General features: G+C 42.4%; 1 protein-coding gene across 1 annotated transcript in view; it reads left to right on the forward strand.

The window, feature by feature from the left end:
- The window catches only part of ptk7b (protein tyrosine kinase 7b), a 78,240-nt gene extending 54,032 nt beyond the window's left edge, over positions 1–24,208 (forward strand). The window contains exons 3-20 of the mRNA XM_030442353.1: positions 5,933–6,035; positions 6,288–6,472; positions 8,816–8,963; positions 11,199–11,329; positions 12,963–13,229; positions 14,005–14,141; positions 14,261–14,396; positions 15,038–15,157; positions 15,463–15,612; positions 16,060–16,207; positions 17,416–17,543; positions 18,776–18,976; positions 20,474–20,635; positions 20,745–20,977; positions 21,084–21,164; positions 21,679–21,830; positions 21,976–22,154; positions 22,377–24,208. Of these exons, the coding sequence (XP_030298213.1) occupies positions 5,933–6,035; positions 6,288–6,472; positions 8,816–8,963; positions 11,199–11,329; positions 12,963–13,229; positions 14,005–14,141; positions 14,261–14,396; positions 15,038–15,157; positions 15,463–15,612; positions 16,060–16,207; positions 17,416–17,543; positions 18,776–18,976; positions 20,474–20,635; positions 20,745–20,977; positions 21,084–21,164; positions 21,679–21,830; positions 21,976–22,154; positions 22,377–22,537 (2,822 nt within the window). The 3' untranslated portion in view covers positions 22,538–24,208. The remainder of the gene's footprint in view (positions 1–5,932; positions 6,036–6,287; positions 6,473–8,815; positions 8,964–11,198; positions 11,330–12,962; positions 13,230–14,004; positions 14,142–14,260; positions 14,397–15,037; positions 15,158–15,462; positions 15,613–16,059; positions 16,208–17,415; positions 17,544–18,775; positions 18,977–20,473; positions 20,636–20,744; positions 20,978–21,083; positions 21,165–21,678; positions 21,831–21,975; positions 22,155–22,376) is intronic.
- The last annotated feature ends 1,660 nt before the right edge of the window (positions 24,209–25,868 follow it).

Consider the following 25,868-nt stretch of genomic DNA (forward strand, 5'->3'; position numbering starts at 1 on the left):
TTTGTGAAACCCTTGAAAGTATGAGAATGTAAAGGGAAAAATCAAGGCCATGAAAGTTTAAACAACAAAAAAAGCTGTAACACTGCAGTAAACCTGAGAAGTATCCACCCATTCAAGCTGCTTTCTCTTTGGATTGTTGTCTGTGAGCCTATAAAGATTGTAGTATAGAAACAGTAGTTGCAAAAAGCAAACATCCAAACAAGTTAAACCGCAGCAAAAGTGAAGAATACAAAAACAGTCCACAGACTAGATAACTCTCCCATGAATATGTCTGTCTTCAGACACAAAACAATTGCAGAAACACACCTTTTAGGTACCTGTGCAGAGAGTCCATATGACCTGTCTGGTGCCCCTGAAATAAGCAACTGTTTACTGACAGGTTTGCCATATCAACTTTATAAGTGTATAAGTAACTTTATAAGTCAATGTTAACCTTAAATCAATGCAAGTTTGAGTAATAAATCTTGGATTTTGAATTTGACCCTCTGAAACGCCTCACTGCGGTGACCAGTTTATCTACAAAGTAGTCATCAACGCACTTACTATGTACCAGGATTTAAAATAACAAATGTATGTGACATGTCCTAATAGCTGGTGGTAATCAGCATACATGTTTGCATGCAGTCTGAGAAAGCTGGGTAGCCATCATATCAAGTAGCCTTTCAAATCTGAAATTGGCTATGTGCAAAGCCTTTTAGCAAAATCACTATGGGGACCGAGCAGAGTTATGATGCCAGCTACATGTTCCTCCTTTTTCAGAGACGGCAGTGCTACAGACATGAAGCAGATATGAACAGCAGCAGATACATAGCTGCGAGGCAGATATTAATGGATGCGGTGTTATCAGTGCAGCTCACATTAATACTCTGTTGGAAATAGTAAGATCGATAGCTTTGTATCAGTTTAATAAGAAAGCAGCAATATGAGTGGACTCATCAAGCATGACACGAGACAAGAAGCCACTCACAGAAAAATGTCTCTCTTTTAATGGAACGCACATACTTTTCTGAATCAAACCCACAAGTAGAATACAGTAATAAATCATCCTATTTACTTTGCATGTTACATCCATCTGTATATCAACATATTTAGCTGTCCTTCTCTGGATCACTTTAGCCGGATCAGACCATGTTTTGACAGATGTTCTCATATTTCCCCAACATACATTTAACGGGCGATAAAGCCGCACACAGCTTTAAAGTAAAGACTCCCTCTGGCAGTAATCCTGCATGTGCGTTCGCTCATGTGTATGCTAGTTTGCGTGCATACTAGTAAATGTGGGTTGTGGGGGGGTGGGGGGTGAGCTATTCCATATATACTGTACATGGACTGTACTGGAGTAGATTGTCCCCCCTCCCCCTCCCGCCCTCCACAGAGAGAGTTAATTTATCTTGCTCTCAATGGTGGGTGGGCAAATCTTGCCAGTTGAGAGTTATTCAGAGTAATTATCCCCCCTCTGTTTTCACTAATGGAGGTTTTAGCCCCCCTTCATCCTTTTGTCCCGCCCGGTCACTGGGTCTCCACGGCGAGACCGTGTAGGCGTTGGGCTCAGTCATCACTATTGTCAGCATGTTTGTTGGTCCTGGAGGCGATGCTTCACTTGACTCTTGGTAACAGGATGCAGGCTGACAGTGTCATGTACAGGAGTGTGTTGGCTTGTACGAAGAGAGAGAACAGAGTGGAAATACAAGGAAGAAGGCACATTTTGTTTAATCTTTTAAATCACACACACGCCATCTTAGTTTAATCACACAGCATGTGTCCTTCCTTAACCTACTTTAGTGCAGCAGATGCATCTTGGCGCATCCTTACTGATTGCCAGTGCACATCCTGTCATAGTTCCTACATCTTCTTTTGCTGTCACTTTTTAGGAGCTGTCAAGATGCAGCTCTTCCTCATGCTTAATGACCCAGGCTCCATCCGTCAGCTTCTCCCCTGCAGAGTGACTTTGCTCCACTGTCAGTGACTCTTTCCCCCCTCTCACAGCAGTAGCATCTCTGAGTTGCTGTGGTTTGCAGCTTGGTCTGCTGACCTCTGTCAGCCACAGCTGATAAAATCTGACACCTCATTTGAGACAGCAAGCCGAGTCTGTCACGCTCTTCCCAAGAGTGCAAGGACACTTTTTCATCTTTTCTTTTTTTTTTTTTTGACAATACAAAGCTGCTCTGCCACATGTTTTAGTAACTTCCATAGCCATATGTTGCTGTCTGTCAAAACCTATCCACAGCACCGCTCTGGATAACACAATCTACTCCTGCCTCTCTCTGTCGCAGGAACCCTTCTCCATGGCAACAAATCAGCTCATTGAGTGAAACAGACCAACACACACTGGTACAGCTGCATTTTGGCACGGCAAGGGACGAACCATCCAAGCATCTGCCTTCACAATATCCTCACAATTCATCTGTTATCATCCCCGTGCTGATAGGGCTTCCTGTTCTGCCTCCAACATAATAATTATACACCCCTAATTATGGCGTTAGCTGCCAGGCCTGCTCCAACACTTAGTCATGCATTCTGAGAGGGATTATGGGGAAGTATTTGCCACTAATAGGTTATGAAAGAACGCCTTCTGTTTGTCGAGTGGACAGCTGGAGAAACCTGAGTTGTGAATGGAGTTATGAGCAGTGCAAAAGTTAGAATGTGTGACTGTCAGAGAATCCAGGTCAATTTGAAAATGAAATGATACAGAGAATTGGTCAAGAGTAGGAGAAACTTAGACAGTCACAAGGCAGTGTGTGTTGATTTGGTGTTCATTGTTCATGGAGATCAGGCAGTGTGTCCTGTACTGTGATTACTTTTTTTTTTTTTTTTTTGTGACCTACATTATGTAGGTCCTTTATTTGTCTCGTTGTTTTTCCTCTTATTGCAGACTCATGCTGCTGGAATGTGAAATATTTCTTCCAAATAAAAAGAAGGTGTCAGAGGGTTTTTCCCAGGACTGACATACCAGACACCGAGAGGTTAAAGTCGGTTTGTTGAATCACTTTTTTTTTTCTCTAATTGGCAAAAGACAGCAGAAAACATAGACCTGTATGAAAGTATCACTTTAAAATGCAGCTGTGTCTCCTGAGGTTGACAGTTTGACACCCACCTGTTGCTCCGGGCAGGTTAAAACGAATGTTTTGATTTCATTTAGCAAATGTCACACTGCAAATGATAGTTGTTGTTTCATCACGCTTTTTCTGACTCTCTCCTCCTCCTCAGTGACTCACTGTTTCCCCTTCTGGTTTTGTCGGCCCCCATACACTTCCAGTGCACTAATAACAGGTCTGTCTGGAGCGTCTGGCCCCAGGTCCCCATTGCTGGCATGGCCTTCATCACCTCCTCCTCGTCACTAAGCTGCTGGAGCTATTGACTGCATCGTCCTTGACTGAGATGCGCAACCAATTAGAACTCTCAAAAGATGTTTGAGAACATTTATGCGCATTCGGTCTTGCTTCGGGGCTCAACATCATCCACTTCATTTCACACCTCACCACCACGAGCAGACAAAAACACACACAGTTGTTCCACACTAGCGTGGTTTACACACACATATAGGTGTTGGGGCATCTGTTTCAGGAGGAAGCTAATGAGTGCAGATGGGGATATATGCAAGAGGGTTGGAGGCCCTGTTACTGTGGAGACAGGTTTCCCATGATCCCCCTGAGCCAACTTCCTGTGTAATTCATTGTGACGGGTCTTCCTCTAGCGCCCCCTCTGACCTCACAGTGGTGCTGCCCCCCTCCCTCTCCACCACTCTCTCAGGTGGAAGCCCATGCCATGCATATTTCATAGATGATCCAGACATGCAGCCGCTGTATTCAGCCACAGGCTAAATAAATGTAGCCCGCCATGATGGAATGTCTTACACTAATACACACAAGTCACACAAACACAAAGACAAAAAACCCTCATGGGCTCATGCATAAACCAGGGCAACCCAAACAAACATGCTTTCTCCAAGAATTAGATGTATGAACCCAGTAACAAGACTGGGTTGGTGCATGTCATATAACCACAGCTCATTTATCATCACATAAATAACAATTAGCACTGATCTCACTCATTGTAAACGCAAAGTATTTGTGTAGTCAACACACACCACAAGATAAGGGGAATTCCTGCAAGGTGACACAAAGGCTCAATAACACAGAGTGTCTGCAGTTCCTTAATATGTTTTGTTTTTGTTCTAAATTCAATTTTATAAAATTGGGCTTTAAAAATGATAAGGTACACGGTCAATTTATTCATTATTTTTTTTACAACTCTAGGGTTTAAAAAAATGAAACTAGGCTTGCATAAAATGGAGTGTGGAGGATGAATTGAAGTGTCTCAGCCTGAGGAATGAAGCTGCTCTGTAGTCAAGTGCTATAGCATTAACGTTGAGGAGGTGCAACTCCTAGTCCAGACTGTCCGGGCTCTGCTTGTGAGGGAAGTCCAATATCCAGTTGCAGAGTGTTTTGCTCAAGCAGAGTGTTAAGTTTTCCTATCAGCGTAATGTGTGAGATCGTATTTAATGCTGAGCTGAAACTGACAACAAGCATTCTGATGTAGCTGTTTTTAATTTCCCAGGCGTGTAAAGACTGAATGGATACTGAGTGGGCAGTGAATATTGCAAGTAGTCTCAAATGTGAATGCTTGAGGTCTTACTTGCCACAAATTAAGCTCTTCTCCATGAAAGTCCACATTTCTGATGTTGAAAATATTTAAACATACCACTGAATTCATTTCTGTCTCTTTAATGTATACTTGTATATACCTGTTGGAGATAAACATAACTCACTCTGTGCCTTTATACCTGCAATGCTTAAACAAGAAAACCATTTTTTTTGATTAAAGGTCAGTCTTAAATACAGTAAAGAAACTATTTTTGAAAGGTCTAAAAAAGCATTAAATTGAAGTCTCGGATAACTGTAGACATCTTAATTACAGCCAAACGTAAGGTGTCTCTACCAGAGGGGACAGCTTTCCCTAATTAACTGTGAAATACTTTTTAATGCATCAGTACACTTAACCAGTATCTAGCTCAGCAGCAGAGAGTGATATATTTTGTCAGCAGAAGAGTCTCCATCAGATCAAATTCAGAATTGTAATGGCTGACACTGAACTTCTGGCTTGCAGGAGCCACCGCTTGCCTTTCTCATTAAAAAACGGATGAAATGGCTCATGAGATAAATCTTCTAGTCTGCCTTCAACATTTGAAAAAAGATCTTTGAGGAGAATGTAGGAATGATTTGCCACTGTGATGATATCTTGACATACTGTATATAGTGGATATATATATCCCAGAGCACTGGGTCAAACACTTAATGGTAAAACCACTCTGTTCCCCTCATTTCTCATTGTACCATGATGCGTCCAGGGGACGACTATGGATCAATTTCCCGCCATCTGTTTTCTTCATTTGTCCTCTTGCTCATCCGTCACTCTTGACACCATTGATCAGGTTTCGTGTTTCTTGTATGAGGGATACCTCTCATCGCTTTGTTGTGGCATTTGCTCATCTGATGGTGAAGTAATGTAGACACACCTGACCTGCTTTGAAGAAATATTCCTGCATTTTTAAAATTGGTGTGCTAAGGTCAGAGGTCCAAACGTGTTTCCTGAATTTATGGACAGCACAGTCTGTCTTTCTTTCAGTATAAGTCTGTGAGCTGTCCATCAAATGTCCATAAAAAGCACTGTAAAGGCACTGTGAGTTCAGGAGAGAGGACCCTCTCTCACCGCCCGGCCTCTGTTCCTGAGTCACAGCGCTGTCACAGTGATGTGACCCCCTGCCCTCATCCAAGCAGCACCCATTAGCATCTCCGTGTGTCCCGCAAGGACAGACGGCATGACGACCACTTAACTCAATTTTTACTCCTGTCCTTCTCCTCCATTATTCCTCCCGTCCTCAGATGCTTCCTCATTCCTCCCGCTTACAGTATCCTCTGTATTTCCTCCTCAGGGTTAGAGAGTGGTGGTGTGACTCTGAAGGAGCCCACCTCAGAAGGGGATATCGAGAGCTCTGCGCCAGTCACGTTGCGCTGTCATATTGACGGACACCCACGGTGAGTTTCCTCCCACATCCACTTAAGTTCAGAGCTCACAAGGTTAAGGATCATGTGGAGGACTGTACTGAAAACTGTTCTTCTGTCCTGGATGGCCTCTCTCATGGCCTTATGTTCTGCCTGTCCTATTCTTCTTCTTTTCACCTCTGTACCTCTTCTTTTTTGTCTTCATCAATCACATGACTCGTCCCCGAGTCTTCTGTTGTCCCTAACCTCTCTCATGCCTTTACACTCTAATCCTCTCCTTCTCAGGCCGACATGCCAGTGGTTCAAGGACGGGGTGAAGCTGACAGAGAAGAGCCATCAGATCAACAACAAGGAGAGGACGCTCACCTTCAAGAGTGCCAGTCCGGACGACAACGGCCTGTACTACTGCTGCGCCAAGAATGCAGCCGGGCATGTCTGCAGCAACAGCAATTTCACACTCAACATTATAGGTGTGTGTCAGTGTATGTGTGGCCTTTTGTCACAGTGTCTTCATCCAGTCCGACATTGTTAAGGGTCCTTGGTTTCTCAGTTGTTTCTTCTGCCACTGCACGACATAATCCATTATTCATTAATTATTATTATTCATTATGTTGAATTCACTCTACAGCATTGCCTGTAGAAATGTACCGATTCTTTTTTAGAATTATTTCAGTGGCTGCAACTCATGATTTTTTTTCATTATTGATTAATCTGTTGATTATTTTCACGAGCATTTAATCATTCAGTCTGTAAAATGTCACAAATTTGTAAAAAAGAAAAAAAAGGTCATTGCAACATCCCAGAGCCCACAGTGACGTCTTCAAATTGTTTCTTTAGTCCAACCAGCTGTCAAAAATCAAGAGAATCGTCATTTACTCTCATTAATGTTAAAGAACAGATAGTCCTTACAGTTAAAGATACACTATGGAACTTTTTACAGCCCTGTAAACAAAAGGAGACAGATCTCTTGACACATTTTCGTATTCGTACATATCTATTTTGAGTTATAACACATGACTATATAGCCACAACTCTTACTTTAAAAAGTTACGTAGTGTACCTTTAAGAAGCTCGAACCAGCAAGTTTAAGAAATGAGTGATTATCAAAAAAGCAGTTTAACCAATAAATGCTAGAAAATATTGAAATTGATCCACAGAATTTGGAAGAGCCCAAAGCGATGTCTTTAAATTTCTTGTTTTATCCATCTTACAGTCATATATTTACTTTTGCTATTAAAAATGGGAATTAAAAAAAGCAATTCCGCACATTAGAGATGTTGGAATCAGTGACTGACGATTAACTAATTGATTTAATTAACTAATCCTTTAGGCTGTAATTAATAGTCAGATATTTTCAGCTGTCAGGAAATATTCCCTCATCTGCCGGGAAGTGCGGTGAAGAGGAGGAGGGGGGTGTTTTACACCATTAGTGGTGAGAGAAAGCAGGAAGAGACAGTGATGGCGTTCCTAATGTGATTACCTGAGAGTGTGTTGGCACCTTCCTCCTCCGCCACCCACGCAGACAGAAACATCATAAACATCCACAGAGTGAACAATAACATCAGCTCCCTCAGCAACTGCAGCGTCCTTCTGTTGATCTGACTGTATTACTGTAGCTCTCACAAACAGTGTTGATGTACAGGGATATTATTTGTATTTCTTCAGGAACACAACAGGACCTTTGTTGTTTACTCTGTGTGTGTGTGTGTGTGTGTGTGTGTGACCTTCCTGTCTATTACACTGCAGAGCTAGTACTGTACATACAGCAGCATCTGTGCGAGTAACCTGATGCCCTGTTCCACTCTAATTTGCCACCTGCAGCACACACACTCGCCGACACGCTAGGTTAGCACCTGGCTGAAGGAAGAATGGATAATTGTTGAGTTTCCAGTTACCGCGTCGCCACCCTCTGCTCCTCTATAGGGCTTCACCGTAAGGAAAAGCTGACAGATTTAGACATGTTTTCAATGAACGGTCACAGCTCTTTAAGATGAGGCCCTGGCTCAGACTTCCTGGGTGGGCCAGGTGTACTTTCTTTTTCTTCACACAAACCACATCCTAATACTGCTAATGGCACTGCACCTCCATGAGCTGTTCAGAATTGAAAAATAAAAACCACTAAATCCTGGATTAAGGGTGTTTTCATGTTCCCATTTCTAAATTGATCTCAACACCCTTCAGCTTTGTATTTGGAGTATAACAATGTACTTAAATATTTGTGGTAATTACTACTCCTCCAGGTAGTATGCTACCAAATCTCTGGCAGGTCAGAGCAGCCAAGTGTTGGCCAAAGGGGTCAAAACAATGTTGATAGGGGGAAAAAAAAATGCCATTAACGCATTCTTGGGTGAAATTTAATGACTACAGAACCTCCATCCTTAAAAATACAATACAACTTATTCATTGCACTTTGAGTTACGCATCAAATTGATCAGTCAGGGACAGATTTTTATAGTTTCCAGAGTATTTGACCCCACTTGAGTCTTTCTAACCCCACTTTCTTCTAATATTGTTAATTTAAGTAATTGCAGAGAAAAAGGAGATGGTCTCCTGTGTAAAAAAGAGGAGATGATGGTGCAGATAAGCTGCAGGGTCTGTTCACTGACCTCATTAAGTCTCCCCTTGAGGCCCCCCTGAGGTGTTGACACACACCGCCACCTGAAGGCCACTTGCTTACGAGCCTCACGCTGCTGTTGGCAGCTTTTAATAAAAAACCCTGAGCAGGTCGGTGTACGGACATACATGCAGATGGAACTTGATGGTTGGATGCCTGCACACGTAATAATGCAGATGTTTGTCTACCTCTCTCACAGATAAGAGTTTTCCGAGGCCGGTGGTGACTCCGGAGAGCCAGGTGGTGTTGAAGAACGAGGAGGCCGCGCTCCACTGCCAGTTCACTGCCGAACCAGCCCCAACGCTGGAGTGGTATCACGAAAACGAGCTGCTGGCAAACAAGACTCGGTATGTTGAGGGCTAAATCCTCCCTTCTGCTTCGCTCTTTTCTTTCTCATCATCCATCTCTTACACCCCCTCTCCTACCCACATCCTGCCCCCACTTAATTCCTTCTCCTTTTTTACCATTATATAAGCTCCAGCTTCAGGGATTCCTTTGAACCCAATGAGGTGGAACTCTTGCATCGGGCTCTCGGCTCTCTGTGTGCTGTTACTACTCAGTCCTTAAGATGGATTGCACATTAAGGAATATTATTACTGGAACAGAGCACAGTAAAGTTTCTCTGCAGTCTACCATACATCACCTGAACACAGCCTTTCTCTCCAGCCTATCATAAGGTACTTTGTAGCTCTCCAGTAAGCAGAAAAAAACCCTACAATCAGCTTAGCAGAATGTCCCCTGTAAAACCATAACAATGAGATAATAACCAATTTCTATACCAAGTGCCAAGTACTCCATCGGGGCTCAAGGCACATCATGTGTATACACAGTCACATTGTGGGCAGCTTGTTCCACATGGAGAGCCTTGTTTTCGATTTTAAAGTGATTATTGTGTTCAGTGAGGGAGGGAGGCATGTGAAGGACTCCATCAATAGTTATTCGGTGTGTAACGAGCTTGTCAGGGGCGGGTTCGGTCACCTCAGCAGTGATGACTCAGCAGCAGGATTGCTGGTGCTATTGCTGTGTAATGAGTGTGAATATGAAAACACACACACTGTATTCCAAGGAGGCCTGGTGTGTTTATGTTTATTGATCTGTGCTGATATAATGCCAGAGGAATGCATCTGCTCTGCAGGGGTTATGGTCTGTTTTGCACCTGCACTGTTTAGACAACCCCCCCTCTAGATTATGTGTGAATGTTTGATGAAGGTTGTCTAGTATGAAGTATGAAACCAAGAAAAAACATGCCAGTGTAAGCTCAAGGCTATTTTTGCAGACAGAAAAGAAAATATTACCCCATGGGTCAAACCAACTGTGGAGGCAAAAATCTGGAATTGTATTCTGTGTGAGTAGGATAAAATGTAGCGATTAAGATGATTCCCTCTTTTCATTTTGTTTTTGTGGTTATTTTAGGCTGTTTCCTCGCAGTGAAGTAATATTCCACAAGCTCCCAAAGCTCATTTCCCTCCCGCTATTGAACAGATGAGAAGAGAAGAGAAGAGATGGCACAGAAATATCAGTCCTCCTGAGGGAATACAGTGCAAAACCAGATAGTCCTAGATGAATCCTGCTTTTGGAAAAATCTCCTCGGGAATTCCCCAGCATCCTAAATGCATCCAGCAGTGCTTTTTGCTTATTTCACTCTGTTTTACATATCCTCTTTTCCCATGAGCTTCATAACTACTTTTTCATACAGCCGTGATGAGCTGTTGAGTTGTCCGGTCTGTGGAGCTGATTTCTGTGCTGCCTGGGATGTACAGCTCCTTATCTGTCATCCCTGGAGCTGGCGTAAGGTCAGCCTTTAATTACATCTCATCCCGTCCATCACTGGCACGATACTCCCTTCAGCCTGCCAGATCCCATGGGCCAGCCGTCAGGAAAAGCACAAGACTGTTTTTTAAAATGAACTCACTATGTAGGACACCTTTCTTTGTGTTCTGTGAACCAACTCTTAGTATTTACTTTAACCTATTTGGAGCAGCAGATGGCTCGGGTTTTAGTGAATCAGGGCAATTCAGATAGATTCAGGTAATATGCCTAACACGAAAAAGTAGGCCTATATTAAAATAGCCTAAGCTTTCAGGCGCTCATTCTATCGTATTTACCACTACGGCAGAAGTTCTAACTCATGAGTCAGCACAAGTCGTGTATACTGGACTGTGTCACTGGGTTAAATTGAGCTGAGTTCAGACGATTGTTGTGCAAGTGGGCATGAAAAGGCATGTTGAATGATAGCTAAAGAGCATATGAAACCCAACTCACAACATGACTGCTTCATTAGTAACTGTAATATTTTTAGGTTTTATGTGAAATTATCATAAAGAAAATCCCTCTGCTTACACTTTCACTGTAACTGATGATGATAAAAATAATTGTGTAATATCATATACTGTCATAACATGAAACTGTGATGACAATTATACCGTAAAAATGTCTCATACCATTGCAACTCCATTACCGACAAATGTAATCTGATTACAGCTATACTTTGTAACTGTTACCCCCAACACTGGTAACAGTGAGACAGTATGATCAAGGTGATCTGGAAGTGTAACCTGTCTGAACTGTTTTCTTCCCCACAGTGTGGTCCTGCTCTCAAACGGCACACTGCTGATCACCCAGGTCAAGCCCAGGAACACAGGGACTTACAAATGTGTTGGCCGTGGCCTCAGAGGATCCCATGTTACGCTGGAAGCCTCCTTACTCATAGCAGGTACACGCGCACGCACGCGCACACACACACACACACACACACCTATGTATGTAATCTGAGAGTGAGAGGGGGCATTTGGATTACATATTTATCCTTCCCCACCATCTCATTCTGCCCCCCACCCCCACTTCTTCTTCTGGCTCTTTCACTTAGAGCCAGATTTCTCCGATGATAATAAAATTCCCTCATTGACATCCGGACCAGCTGTATCCACTACACACGCCGTGCTGGAGCATTTTCTTGCTTCCCCTGCATATTATTTCCTCCAACAGTCCAGCTGTTTGCCAAGCTTGTTTAGCTCAACAAACTTTCTCCAATGTGCTGCAGCACCTGGCTGAACATGTGTTAGATAACATGCTGGTATGACTCAAACTGGCTAATAAGCAGTGTAATTATGAGGTTGTGAAATGTTTAACGTAAGTAGACCTGCCCTGTGATCGTCATCCAACTTCAATAGAGGTTGTCTTGTGAGAAATGTGAACAGGTGTGTAAACCACTATAAAATTAAAAAATAACATCAGAGATATGACAATACAACTTTGTGGTTGTGCATAAAGATTAGGTTCTGATGCACAGAGAAAACAATGTAATATACTAGTCTAGACACATCAAAGTTTTTAATATTGCACATTACAGCGCCTGCTTTTTTTTTTGTCTAAATCCACTACTCTTTAAATGTGAGCTTGAGCTTAAAGCAGGAACAAGCTGTAGTATCTTCTCATCTTACTAATCAGCCAGCATTTTGAAATGCAAGTGCATGCAAGTCAAATATTTTTGAATAAGCTTAGGGCTGGAATTTCTCTGCGTTTCAGGGTCCCAAGTACTTTATTCCTCCCAAGCAGCCCCTTCTCCCCAAGGGTTTTGGATTAACGACGTTCGACTGTATCTGCAGTTTTAACCCAGTGATCCGCAGCTCCATTTAAATACCTTAATTCACTTAATCTGATGGTAATCCCTGCAGGCATTATAGGGGATTGTGTCACAGTAGAATTCAGTATTTAGGGGACAAGTTTAAACAGTCACTCCATCCTAACTCCACCTCATTTATTTCCCTGCTCCCCTCCCCCTCCTCCTCCCAGCTCCACTTCTCTTTCATCTGCTGAGAAATGTGTGTTTGCTGTGTTCTCATTAATCGATTTAGATCTTAGACTAGTAGAAGGTCGAAGCCACTGACCAGATTTCGGAGCGTTGTCGGCCAATAAAGAATTAATGACTTCCATTTGGGACACACACAGAATTAAACTACACGGTAGTGGGAGGTCTTGTGAGTCCACAGATCACATTCCATTTACTGTATAGGGGCTGCCAGTTTTGATATGACCCACCTCACAAATTCCCTAGTTAATTCCTATACAACCTATATGCTCAGTTCGCCTACTGTGCGCTTTGTTCTGTAATTACTATGGCCTGCGCTACAAATCAGAGGACTTTTCCTAACAAGACAGGAAATCCGTTAGCAGAACTGTGTGTTGGAATTAAGCATGCTCTTGGCTGCTCAAATTCAAAAGTCAGTAATGCTTCCGTGGCTTTGAAGACAGATGGATGATTATCAGGAGCCTCGTGTGAATGGAAATCAATTTCAGCATTCAAATTGCTGCTTCACGCTGAAAATTGTCTATGCTCTCCACTGCAGAGATCGAGGACATGGTGCCCAAGATGTCGAAGGTTTTCACAGCAGACACCCTGCAGCGAGTGGCCTGTCGACCACCACGCGGCAGACCTGAGCCAGAGGTTTGGTGGGAGAGAGGAGGTGAGCGGGTGCCCACAGAGGGCAGAGTGTACCAGGATGACCGGGATCTGGTCTTCAGTCCCACAGAGGGGGGCGATTCAGGCATCTTCACCTGCGTGGCCCAGAACAAGGCAGGACGCAGGACACAGGAGTTCACCTTCACTGTGGCCAGTGAGTCATGCTCAGACTAATTAAAAGGGACATTTGATTAGTTTCAGTGTTTCTCAAATTTACCCATACTAGAGATGTAAAAAGTCTGATATCGCTTCAATTTTGGCGAGGGGTGTTAATGATTCAATCATTAATTGATTAATCACAGTTAAGAATTTAACCAATTAAAAGTGTTTTAACTGGCAATCAAAGATGGGCAGAAATGCATCAAAATGTGTCTCGTTACAAATTACAAATATTTTCTTATCAGATGCATCATAGAAAATTCACAATACTGGTATGAAAAAATGTATTTAAAGTACATGTAATTTTTAATCTAAAAAATACGTAATAGAAGTGAGATTATTACATTTTTCGAATATTGTTGTCTCGGTACTGGTTGAATTTTCTTGGGCCAGTTGTCAATAGCAACAGATGTCACCTCAAACATAGATCATGTCAGTTGTTTAGACCTTTTTTTAGTTGAGTGAGTTCTAGTTTCTAAACATCGAACATGTTTCATGTATTATTAATGATCGACTGGAAATTGATTGATAAGGTAACTATCAATTGAAGGAACTGATCCCTAATTTTGATCCCCAATTCTATTTTAAATCTGTTTCTAAATCACTTCAAACAGAGAGAGGAAAATCTGATGAAATTATTCAAATAACATTAACAATTCAAATTGCTGGTATCGGCTAAAGAACTATTATGTCTCACTGTATAGGTAAGTGGTAAATGTCTGAACTGATTCTATGAGACTTTAATGAGTTGTCTGTTTTTGTCTCCACAGCTCCCCCAGTGTGGGTGACGAAGCCTCAGGACAGCTACTTAGAGGAGGGTAAACCAGGTTATCTTCACTGTCACGCTCAGGCCGACCCCGAACCTGAGGTCACCTGGTACCGCAACAGCATCATGATCACACCAGAGGTCAGTTAACAAACACACACATATGCATTCTGTCTACACATAGCAGATGGAAGCTCTCTGAATTTTGTGAGGCTTCTGAGAGTTCTACATTAAAGGAAACCTCTTTTTCTTCCCTGCAGGATTCTCGTTTTAAGCTGTTCAATAATGGCACCCTCAGGATCAACAATGTGGAGGTGTACGACGGACAGCTGTACAGCTGTGAAACCAAGACCGCAGGCGGTCGACTGTCTGGCCAAGCTAAAGTTACTGTGCTCGGTAAGCTGCAAGAAAATCACCTAGTTGGTCAATACATACAGTAGATTACACTATTCTCAATGAGCGTGTATTTAAACTTGTTCTCCACAATTACGGAAAATGTAATGTGCAATGGTTGAATCATATCCAGGGCGTAATGACTAACAGCACCGAGAGAAAATCTAAAACAAATGTGGTCGCGCCTTTGGGCTTGAGCGTGTGAATGTGTGTGCTTCCTAAAATAGGAAGAGCATGTCTATGTTGTGTCCTGCAGGACACCCACAGATGTGTAAAATGTGACTCATACACAGCAGCTTTGTTCTAGCCTCCATTTTCACACATTATCTCTGTGATACATTCCTATCACTGTAGCTTTGCTGCTATAGGATTACTGTGATAGATGGGCTGACATGTCCCTGTTTTGTCTGGCCAATCTTTGTTTATATGATCTCAGCCTCTGATAGACCTCAGTTTCTATACTCAGATCTGTATGTGCATGTCGCTGCATTTCCCTGAATGTGTCTGAACATGATGTGTGTCATCTCATTTGCAGTGCTAGTTGCACAAAAGACGCTTTGACACATACTGTAGATCATGGGATCACCTCCATCAGTGTTTACCACGTGTGTAATGTATGTGTGATGTTTGGATTTGTGTTTCAGAGAAGCTGAAGTTCACCCCGAACCCCCAGCCTGTTCAGTGCCTGGAGCTGGATAATGAGATCACCATCCAGTGCTCAGCTAAAGGCAGGGAGAGCCCCACTGTCCGCTGGACCAAAGCAGGTGTGCACACCGCTGGCTTAACCTTCGCTCACACTAGCAGATAAGGAATCACTGTTAAACACCCTCTTGAGGAAATATCTCATCCAAAATTCAGCAGTTCCCTTCATTCCTAGCATGCTAATGATGATAAATACTGTTTCCACAAGAATGTGTGGAACCACACATTGAATCTGCAATAAACAGTGTGAGGAAGATTCATCATCATGGATCATTTCCCCCTCCATCTGCATTTGCCATGAAGGAGTCCATTTAACCAGCCTCAGCCCTCCTAACCCCTCCGTACGTCTCTCTGTCTCCCCCTGCAGACGGAGGAGAGCTACCGCCCCATGTCGAGCAGAGGAACGGCCAGCTCCACTTCACCAAAGTCACCCGCAGCGACGCCGGCAACTACACGTGCATCGCCTCCAACAGCCTGCAGGGGGAGATCAGAGCCCTGGTGACCCTCACTGTGGCCGGTAAACCTCTCGCTCATCATCCTGCAGATGGGGGATTCTTAGAGAAAGGGTCAGGCTACCACATTAGTCATCAGTCCCACATCCAGAGTGCTCGTGGTCTTAGTGCATCTGAGGGCGGTTTAATATGACACAATCATTGATCATTGTCATCAAGTGGCAAATACAGCAGCATTTATTGTGTGGCCTTTTTACGGCCCAGTAATGAATTGCATTTGGGTTGGTGAGTTTAACCGTGAGGATGTAAACCACAGTCACCACAGTCACCATGGTTTGTAAAGGAAATGTTACAGCCCAGTTGTGGTGTAATAAGGGTTGTACTGTGTGTGTGTGTGTGTGTGTGTGTGTGTGTGTGTGTGTGTGTGTGTGTGTGTGTGTGTGTGTGTGTGTGTGTGTGTGTGTGTGTGTGTGTGTGTGTGTGTGTGTGTGTGTGTGTGCGCGCACTTATAGTGTACATTGAGTTTAAGGTGGAGCCAGAGTACACAACAGTGTACCAAGGACACACAGCTGTCCTGCACTGTCAGGCCACCGGCGACCCCGAGCCGCACATTCATTGGATGGACAAAGACAAGAAGCTGGACATCAGTTTGAATAGGAGGTACATTAGAAACGTCTTTGTCTTCTATTCTTCTCTATCATACCATCTTCTTTACCATATCATCATTGTGGCCTGCCAGTATAGTCAGTGGTTCGACAGCCTTCTTGTGTAACATTTTATTTTTACTCATAGTGTTCAGTATATATTATAATTATAGTTTCTCTCATAAAACCTGATAGTATCACATGGTCTATGTGTACAGTAAAATATTCTGTTGTAACATATCCCCTCAACGCCCTCATGTCAAAGTCTTCTTATTCCATAATCTGATTCTATGCCAAACCATTCCCACTTTATTTCTGTCCCCATGCAGCACAGCTCTGATGACTGTTTTGTAAATGATTTGTGTCCTCTAATACCAGCACTCACACTGTTTGCTCTACTTTCATCTTGTGATTTTCAACAGTGTGAAGTTCTTCTCGTTACACTCGTATGGTTTTTGCAAATGAAAACTTGCCCACGAAACAGGCAACAGATTCAGGCGTCTTGATTGTGCTAATGAATTCAACAAAGAGGAGGCGTACGAGCAAACCTCACAGAAAACAAGTATGAAGAGATTTAGGATAAGAATATGAAACAATCCTAAACAAGGCCTATTGTGTGTTTATAAATATAATAGGCTTTAAATCATCTTCAGTACATTAGTGTATGCCAGTGTTTTCAGTCCTATTCATGGGGGCCACTGCCTTGCATGTTTTAGATGCTGGGAAAAGATCAGCTTCTCAGCTGCTCTGCTGAAGCCTGATAACGAGCCATTCACTTGAAACAGGTGTGTTGGAGCAGGTTACCATCTAAAACATGCAGGACACTTTATATATGGACACAACATGGGCGCTACAAAGAAGATGGGTTGTATTGATCAGGGTAATATGTAAATTGATAAAAAGTCTGAAGTCGGAAAATGTCGCCCTAATTGTAAACTATTTTTTTGGACTACCATTAATGTGCTAAAACTGAAATTTAAACTTTAAAGCAAAAACTTAATGTATTCTCATGATTATCAATCATTTTTTTAACAGTCTAATTTCCACTAGCTCTCTATAATAATATATGTTAAACCTGATCAATTTTGTTCAATGCGAGCTGAAGATTTACAAAGTAATTCTTGTGACATGGAGTATGTTCTTTCTGGCCTCCTTCTGTTTCCCTCGTGTTTGTTGTGAAACCTGGACCTCCAGCTTCATCTGTCCTGTGCCTCTGTCTTCCAGGTTCCAGAAGATGCCCAATGGCACGTTAGTGATTAAAGATGTCACTACTGATGACACCGGAAAATACACGTGTGTGGCCGGAAACAGCTGTAGCATCAAAGACCGTGTGGCTCAGCTATTTGTAGTGGGTGAGTTAAACACACATACTGTACAGCGGCACACAGACATACTGCATTTACACAGGCAGTCTTTATCAGGAACAAAGGTGCATGCATAGGGTGTAGACCGCGATCACAAGCAGAGGATGAAGGCCTTTATTAAACCCTCACCCCCTGCCTGTCATCCATCTCGACAGGTTAATAACCACAGCCATGTCACTGACGCCACGGCTGTCACTGAGGTGATTGGATTGGGTAGACGTTAGATCTAATAACTCTGAGGCTCCTGTGGGCTGTCTGAGGCTGAAATTTGCAGTCACATACTTTCATTAGTGTCCCATATCCACTAATTTTCAGGATGGTATTCGAGATTAGCTCAGTAGGAGAATTGAATTAACCACTTAAGGAACACCGTTCCAACATAGGAACACCCTTCACTAAATGAACACCCTTCGTAAAAACGAATAGTTTTTTTGCTAATAGTTTTAAGCATCAGATCTTAACAGTATATACTCACTGTTGGAAAGCTGAGACTGTCGTGATTATTTTAATTAAAAAAGTTATTTCCAGACCATGTTATAGCCTTCTAAACTCACCATGACACAACATTAGAAAGAGCCCTCTAACGCAAGAGGCAAGAATGCCTACATACCTTCAGAGTATTCCCTTTTTCCACAGCTACAACGCCATGCCACAATTTTTTTTTCATAGTTCGCCAAGAGTCCATAGAATGGGAATATCCATGTCATTTTACCCAAAACTAGCTACAAGTGTCGAACCAGCAAGAAACCCCAGGGTCTTAGCTTTCATTTGAGACCAACATTATGTTTCTAGGTAAAGGGGTTCTCAAGTTATAAGCCTTGGAAAAATAGGACCCAAGCAAAACGCACAGACATGCCTTTAGAAAAAAAATTCTGAAAAATCAATTTTTTAGTCTTTTGACTTCAAATTTTGAGTGTAGCAAGCTGAGACCTGTGGCTATGGTCTGCTGTGTCCATTGACATACCTGAACCCTTATATCTTAGTCAGTTTATTGACATTTGAACCTCTGTAACTCTTTGTCAGTATGTCATAGAATCACACTTACACTTCTAGAAAAGGGTGTTACCTTTCCAATGGTACCAAGCACATCCCTGAGTCTCAAACTATGTGGGAGCTGTCATGCTTTTAATTTTGGTATGTCGTTTTAGAAAAAGAACCTTAAAACGGGGGCGTTCGTTAAGTGGTTAAAGTTAACCATAATTGCTGCCTGTGCCCAACAGACAAACCAATGCCTGCCTTTGATGAAGAAATGGACAGGGCTCCTTATAAGATGATTCAAACCATCGGACTGTCTGTGGGAGCGGCTGTGGCTTACATCATCGTGGTGCTGGGACTCATGTTCTACTGCAAGAAGAGACGCAATGCCAAAAGACTGCAGAAAGGCCAGGATGGAGAGGAGCCTGAGATGGAGTGTCTCAATGGTAAGAAAGTTTGATGGAGAAGAATGTGTATGGTTTGTGGTTGGTGGGGAAGTTATGTTCATACTCCCTCAACTTTATGGTTCTCAAAGCATTGGTGAAATATTTAGGATCTTTGATGCCATCTTGAGGTTATCCTGGGTATTGCATGTAGAACATGTGAAATGGCACATGCTCAGATCAAATGTGTCACAAAGGCTGTTTACCAATTCATGGACTAAACTAAGAAGATTTTTTTTTTTTTTTGATAAATAGAAGGAAATGGTAATAATAATAAACTTAAGGTTTACAGGGCTTTTCAGAATGGAGTCACAAAGTGATTAACAAAATCCAAACAGGATGAAAACATCAGGACAGAGGAAAATAAACAGATGAATACTGAGAATAAGACAGATAAGACATGTTGGCAATAGAATGTTGTGCTTTGAACAAATAGGAGCACAGTTTTTGAAAAACCTGGAATTAATCATAATTGTGAATAGTGCTGAACCAATTCTTGAGACACCTGTGCCTTTGCCTCATCTGTATGAAGTTTGATCATAGTGACATTTCTAAGTCTCAACTCTATTTGTGTTCTGTAGCTATAACTATAACTAAATACTTTTCAAATGAAATGAGACATTGATTTAGGGCTGGGCGATTAATTGAATTTCAATTTCGATTTTGGCTTCCCTTGATCATGACAACAGGATAATCGTAATAAAACGATCATTCTGCCGCACGCCGTGACTTGTGTGGTAAATGCAGCGAACCCTTCCATCTCCACCTGTGCACTCTGCTCCGCCCCGCCTGAAAATCCATATCCACCCAGCTCCGACAGGCATAAAGAAATAACGGATGCCATCACATACATGATTGCCAAAGAAATGTGCCCTATCGACACTGTTGGCGACCTGGGGTTCAATAAACTGATTAACATATTGGATAAGCGGTATGTGTTACCATCACGTCACCATATCAGCAGAATTGCGCTGCCTGCCCTCTATGACGATGTTGCGGAAAAATTGCAAGAGAAGTGTCAACAGCATTATATTTTGCCACCACAACAGACCTATGGTCGAGTCGCACCGGGATAGTGTGTATTTTTTATTTTTACATATTATTCAATTCATTTTATTTATATATTTTTCTCTTATTTGCATTTTTCTTGTTTTTCAGGTCGAACTTATCGTGTTAAAAGAAATACCAGAGTTCAAAGTTCAATAAGTGCTTGTTCTCAAATCAATGAATAATCGTGATTACAATATCAATCAAAATAATCGTGATTATGATTTTTGCCATAATTGAGCAGCCCTACATTGACTTGAACACTTAACATTTCGTTCAGCAGAGCAACAATTTTTGGATTTGTATGTTTCATTTTTCTTAATAAGGAAACGATAAAGACATTGTTCTGTACTTGGACACACATGTCACATGTACAGCGCCCTGTAATACTTACTGAGATGTGAGCTATGTATATGACCTTTGACCCCATGGGATGTGTGTTTTGCTTATCAGGTGGGGCTGTTCAACAAAATGGCCACACCACCGCTGAGATCCAGGAAGAGGTGGCACTCACCAACATGGGTACCATGGCAACAACTGAGAAACGCCACAGCCATGTCAACAATGATAAACTCCACTTTCCTCGAGCAAACCTGCAAACCATCACTACTTTAGGTAGATTAATGCACACACCTCTCCATCGTTTAACTGAGAATGAATGTCTTCGTAGTCTGATCTGGTGTTTTCACTGACTAAAACGATGTGCACTATACGATATGTTCAGGTAAAGGGGAGTTTGGCGAGGTGCTGCTGTGCAAAGCTAAGGGTATCGAGGAGAGCGAGGAAGAGACGGTGGTGTTGGTGAAGAGCTTGCAGACCAGAGACGAACAGCTCCAACTCGACTTCCGCCGCGAAGCTGAAATGTTTGCCAAGCTCAGCCACCCCAACGTTGTCCGCCTGTTGGGCCTGTGCAGGGAGGCAGAGCCCCACTACATGATCCTCGAGTACTATGACCTGGTAATCACACAAAAATAGAAGCGCACACAAACAGAAGTATTTATTTATGTATTTATTTATTTATTACCTGATGTAATGCTCACTTTTTATGCTTTTATCAAACCAGGGAGACCTGAAGCAGTTCCTCAGAATTTCCAAAAGCAAAGATGACAAGATCAAGTCTCAGCCTATCAGCACCAAGACCAAAGTAAGTGTTGAATGTTATGCAAGATAGAAATGTGTGTCAGCATAAGGATGTTACAGTCAGTGTAAGTTGTCTCATTCCTTATGAGATCAAGTTCCCTCAATGCAATACTAAGACATTCTGGAAAACACACTTAGTTGCTGTCTTGATAGTTAGATAAGATCCCTTACGTGTAAGCTAAATATGAAACTGCAATCGACGTTGAACATTGGCTCATTCCATGCTCAGTGATTAACATGTCCTCTGTGTTTAATCCATACAGATAAGTGTATAAAATTAGAAGTCAAGGTTGTACTGGGGGTAATGCGCAGGAAAATTAATTACTTGGCCCGTGACCTTCTGGTGTCTTCTCACCTTGGGGTTGCCAAGAAACCACACAGGACAAAATGACAAACTGATACTGCTGATGCAACCAAGGAAAACCATGACAACTTCTGCTGGCATTGTTAAACTATGATCAAAATCGCTTTACCTTGAGACTTTATTTATTATTTATTTTTCTCTTTTATCCCTTCAGGTTTCTATCTGTGCCCAGGTGGCTCGTGGGATGGAGCATCTTTCCAATCACCGTTTTGTTCACAAAGACCTCGCTGCCCGAAACTGCCTGATCAACAGTCAGAGGCGTGTCAAAGTGTCGTCACTCAGTCTCAGCAAGGACGTCTACAATAGGTTTGTTGGAAAAGCTACATGATTTTATAATTATCACTCACTTTAATCATCAGCTGCATTAATTGGCATCATAAAAATTCTGGGACATCTCTGTTCAACTGGCTGATTTGTTTCTGTCTCCCTGTCATCTCTCTCTTGTACGTAGTGAGTACTACCACTACAGACAGGCATGGATCCCACTGCGCTGGCTCCCATCAGAGTCTGTGTTTGAAGACGACTTCTCCACCAAGTCTGACGTGTGGGCCTTTGGAGTGTTGATGTGGGAAGTGTTCAGTCATGGGGAAATGCCATATACCAAACTCAGTGACGATGAGACGCTAGAAGGTCAGTTTGATACTTTAGTATGATTCAGCACAGATAAAATGAGGTCTTTCAGGATAAAGGAGCCCTTGTTGATCATTAAAAGTCCCATATTATGCCCTTTTTTAGATTCATATTTTTAGTCACAGAATGTCCATTAGCTGCTGCAATCACACACACTCTGTGTGTCCATATTTCTGATTTTGGTGTAACCTCCCTCTCTCTGCTGGTTCTTCACCACTCCAGCTCTGCAGGGAGGGAAGCTGAAGCTGCCCGTTCCAGATGGATGTCCCTCCAAAATCTACAAGCTTATGGCCCGCTGCTGGGCACTAAGCCTCAAAGAGCGTCCCTCCTTCACTGAAATCGTGCATGCCCTTGGAGAGCTGCCCTCTGACAGCAAAGTCTGAGACGGCTACGACCACACATCAGAGGGGAACTTTACCCGACCCCTTTCCCCAAAATAAAGACAAGAATGCTGGATTATTAGTCTCTCACATTTCAGGGAAGAGGGCTGGGGAGAAAACATTTTTTTTAATATGCATTTCAAACAGAGGGTGTGTGGATCAGACTTCTTTGCTCTATCAGCGGAAACGCACTCACGTCTGTGTAAATGGCTTCTTGTGAGCAGTGCCAGTTTACGTTTGCCTTAACCGCAGCATGGACGACCCCCCTCTCCTCCTTTGAACCCCAGTCTGTGGTTCCACTGTGACCCTGCCTGCCTGTCTGTGGCCGCTCTGTCCAAGAAACACTTTGTGTCACGGAGCCTCACAACCTTAGTGCCTCTCCCCCTCCGCACACACACTCAACCAGACTTCCAACTGCTTTGTGGGGATGCTGGATATAGTGCTTTCACTGGCAGAGATCAATAGCGAAAGAAAACCAGAGAGAATTTTGAAGGAACATTGGAAATAATGTGTCATCAGTGGAGCAGTGAATCTTCTTGAATAACCTATCAACAACTCAGTCTGTTAGAATCCGATCAGCTGCATCCCAAGTCCGCCACCCTAATCCTGGAGGAGAGACAGAGCTACTCTGTTCACCACCATCCTCCAAAGTGTGTGTGTGTGTGTGCGTGTGTGTGTGTGTGCCCCCCTGAACTGTCCCTATGCTCCAGTGTACGTTCAAAGAAGAAGCAGAATGAGGTTTGCATGAAGGTTCGCCGTCTGTTACACTTTGCAACATGAGGAGACTTGTTAAAAAAGTAATCCGTGTTATGATAACACTTCAGGAACATAACAAAAGATCAACTTTATAGCCAAGGATTATTATGAATAGATGAGATTGTGCCAGTGTGGGCTTTGTATGTTTTTTTTTATGAGTGTGGTTTGTTCTTGTATTAACTTTTGAGGTGCTTATCGGTCTCTAACTATGGGTAAACATACCCATTATACCACATTAACATTATCATGTTATCTCAGTTGCAGGGATGCAGCCTATCACTTTGTGTAACCTGCAACGTAATTTCTCCAGAGGTCCAATCACAGTTCCCCTTGTGGTCCATTTGTTTTGTGCAATGCTGCGACGTGGACCATCAGACCAGGCAGCAATGTGTACATAATGTAGAAGCCATGCACTAACTTCACTTAAAAGAATATCCCTCTTTGTCTCTATCATGTTGTGTAGTAGGACATGCAAGGCCTGTTTATTTATGATGAAGGTCCTGTCTTTTTTAAACTGTTTATAATAGGAAGGTACTTCTCTGATGTATTCATTCTCATGGTCCATCTCAACGTGTTGTCAGCCTGGTAAGCCGCTGAAGATGCAAACACAACATACAAAGGAGGTAAAAAAGAGTGACTGCTGGTCACCACTACTCATTTAAGTGCCTGGTAAATGAAGGATTATCTTATCTGTCTCCCTCTTTTTTTTTTTTTACATTATCTAATCAAATGCAATGGCCTTTTGTTTATGAACTTGTTTTTTATACATTGTTTTTAGTGTAATGTTTTGGTTTTTATGAATGCTAGGCACTCACACCTAGTCGTCTTTTTTAATCTGCTTCAGCAAATGTTCACAATAATCACAGATATAAACAAAAGTATACATGCTGCTGTCAATAAAGGTTCACAGTGTTTTTACCTGATGTGTTGTGATTAATGCTTTAGGGATCAACCTACTTTGAGAACTGTCGCCAACAGTTTCTGAATATGGAACTGTAATTTAAAGGGACAATGTATAGGAATTGGTCACCTGTTGAGTTCGTAGTCGAAACAAATAAGGGGCAGCATGTCATCAGAGCATCCACTAACTGCTGCTAACTGTAGCTGCTGTTAACTAGTTTGCTCTGTTAGTTATGTGGTTAGCAGTACAGATTCGTAGCACAGGGTAAATGTTGATTATATGATAGCACAGGAGCTTTGGACCCATAGAACGCAGACATCATGACATCAAAACTGTTATTCTGTCACACGCTGATGATAATTTTGATTGATTTAAACTTGCATGACAGTTAATGATCCTACTGGACCTGCCTTTTTATCCAGGTTTGAGTGGTGTTGCACGTGTCTGCAGAGACCAATTTCAAAACTCTTCTCTGCCCATGTTGACAAGAAAACTCCTAATTAGGCAAACACATTGCATTGGTGTTGCTGGGCATTCAAAAATAAAATGCTGTGAAAATAATTTAAATTGTTGGCACTTGCTCCTGCTTTCAGCTAATAACCCACTAAATATAATGTTAAGTGAAAACAAAGGTGACAAAATGTTCGGAGTAGGATTACCAACCTTGAGCAAGTCCCCACAAGATGATTCTCAGACTGTGTGTGTAGATAACAGCTGCTTGTAACTGCAAACGCAATCTCAAAGCTGATAGAATCAGAATGAGATCAGTGAAAGAGAGTAAAAACAGTTTAAAGGTTTCTAATATGTAATGCCACCTGTGTTTTGCCCCTACACACTCCACGTCAAGCCTGCTAATCCCAAAGTTCTCCCATCAACCACTGGAGGGCGGTGTATATCTTCTGTAGGTGTTTTCAAACCTGACCCCTGAAGCATGCCAAGTAGTTTTTTCTCCTTATAATTATGTTTAGAGTTTAGTAGGCTAACATGGCCTTTTATAGCTGCAAAAGAAGGATTCCAATATGAGTAGGAGTCCATGTTGCCCTGGATTAGTAACGATGTGTTCTCATTTGAGCTGATAAATATGTCACTGTGTGAAATGTCACATTTTGTTTGGTGCATAAAGGCGACGTCAGCAGCTTAATGTAGATGTTTGAGTTCATCCTGAAGCATTGTGGGTCTCCTCTTCCAGGCTTTGACCATGAGAGCTCAGATTGTAGCCCATGGGAGCTCGGTGGCCCACTGTCCAAGTACTGTACGATCATGGATAAAGAGGCTCAACTTCAAACCCTTCACACAGATGCACACTTGGGAGTGTTTTTAGAATGTTGGCGGTATCTTTTTAAAATATATATATGTATAATTCAGTGTCTGTTGTTACTTGGTGTGAAACATGATGCCTCAACTCGTGTAATATATTGTGAGAACTTTTTCCCCATGTGCATTTCCACCCCAAGGAGTTCTCATGGTCATAAAAGCCCACACATTCAAATGAAAATCCCGTAGCATCTTGCAAGAACAATCTTGGGAGAGAAACCACGTTCAAATACTAAAATATTTTGTATTTGTTTTAACCTGTCTGTAGCACTAGGTGGGTTGGGTTTGTTGCATCATTGCAAACGCTGTCAGATAAGTACACTAATGTGCCTTCTGGTAGATTTTCCTGTGATAGCCCTTTTG

This window comes from Sparus aurata, chromosome 15 (genome assembly GCF_900880675.1).
Source record: "Sparus aurata chromosome 15, fSpaAur1.1, whole genome shotgun sequence".
Lineage (NCBI taxonomy): Eukaryota > Metazoa > Chordata > Actinopteri > Spariformes > Sparidae > Sparus > Sparus aurata.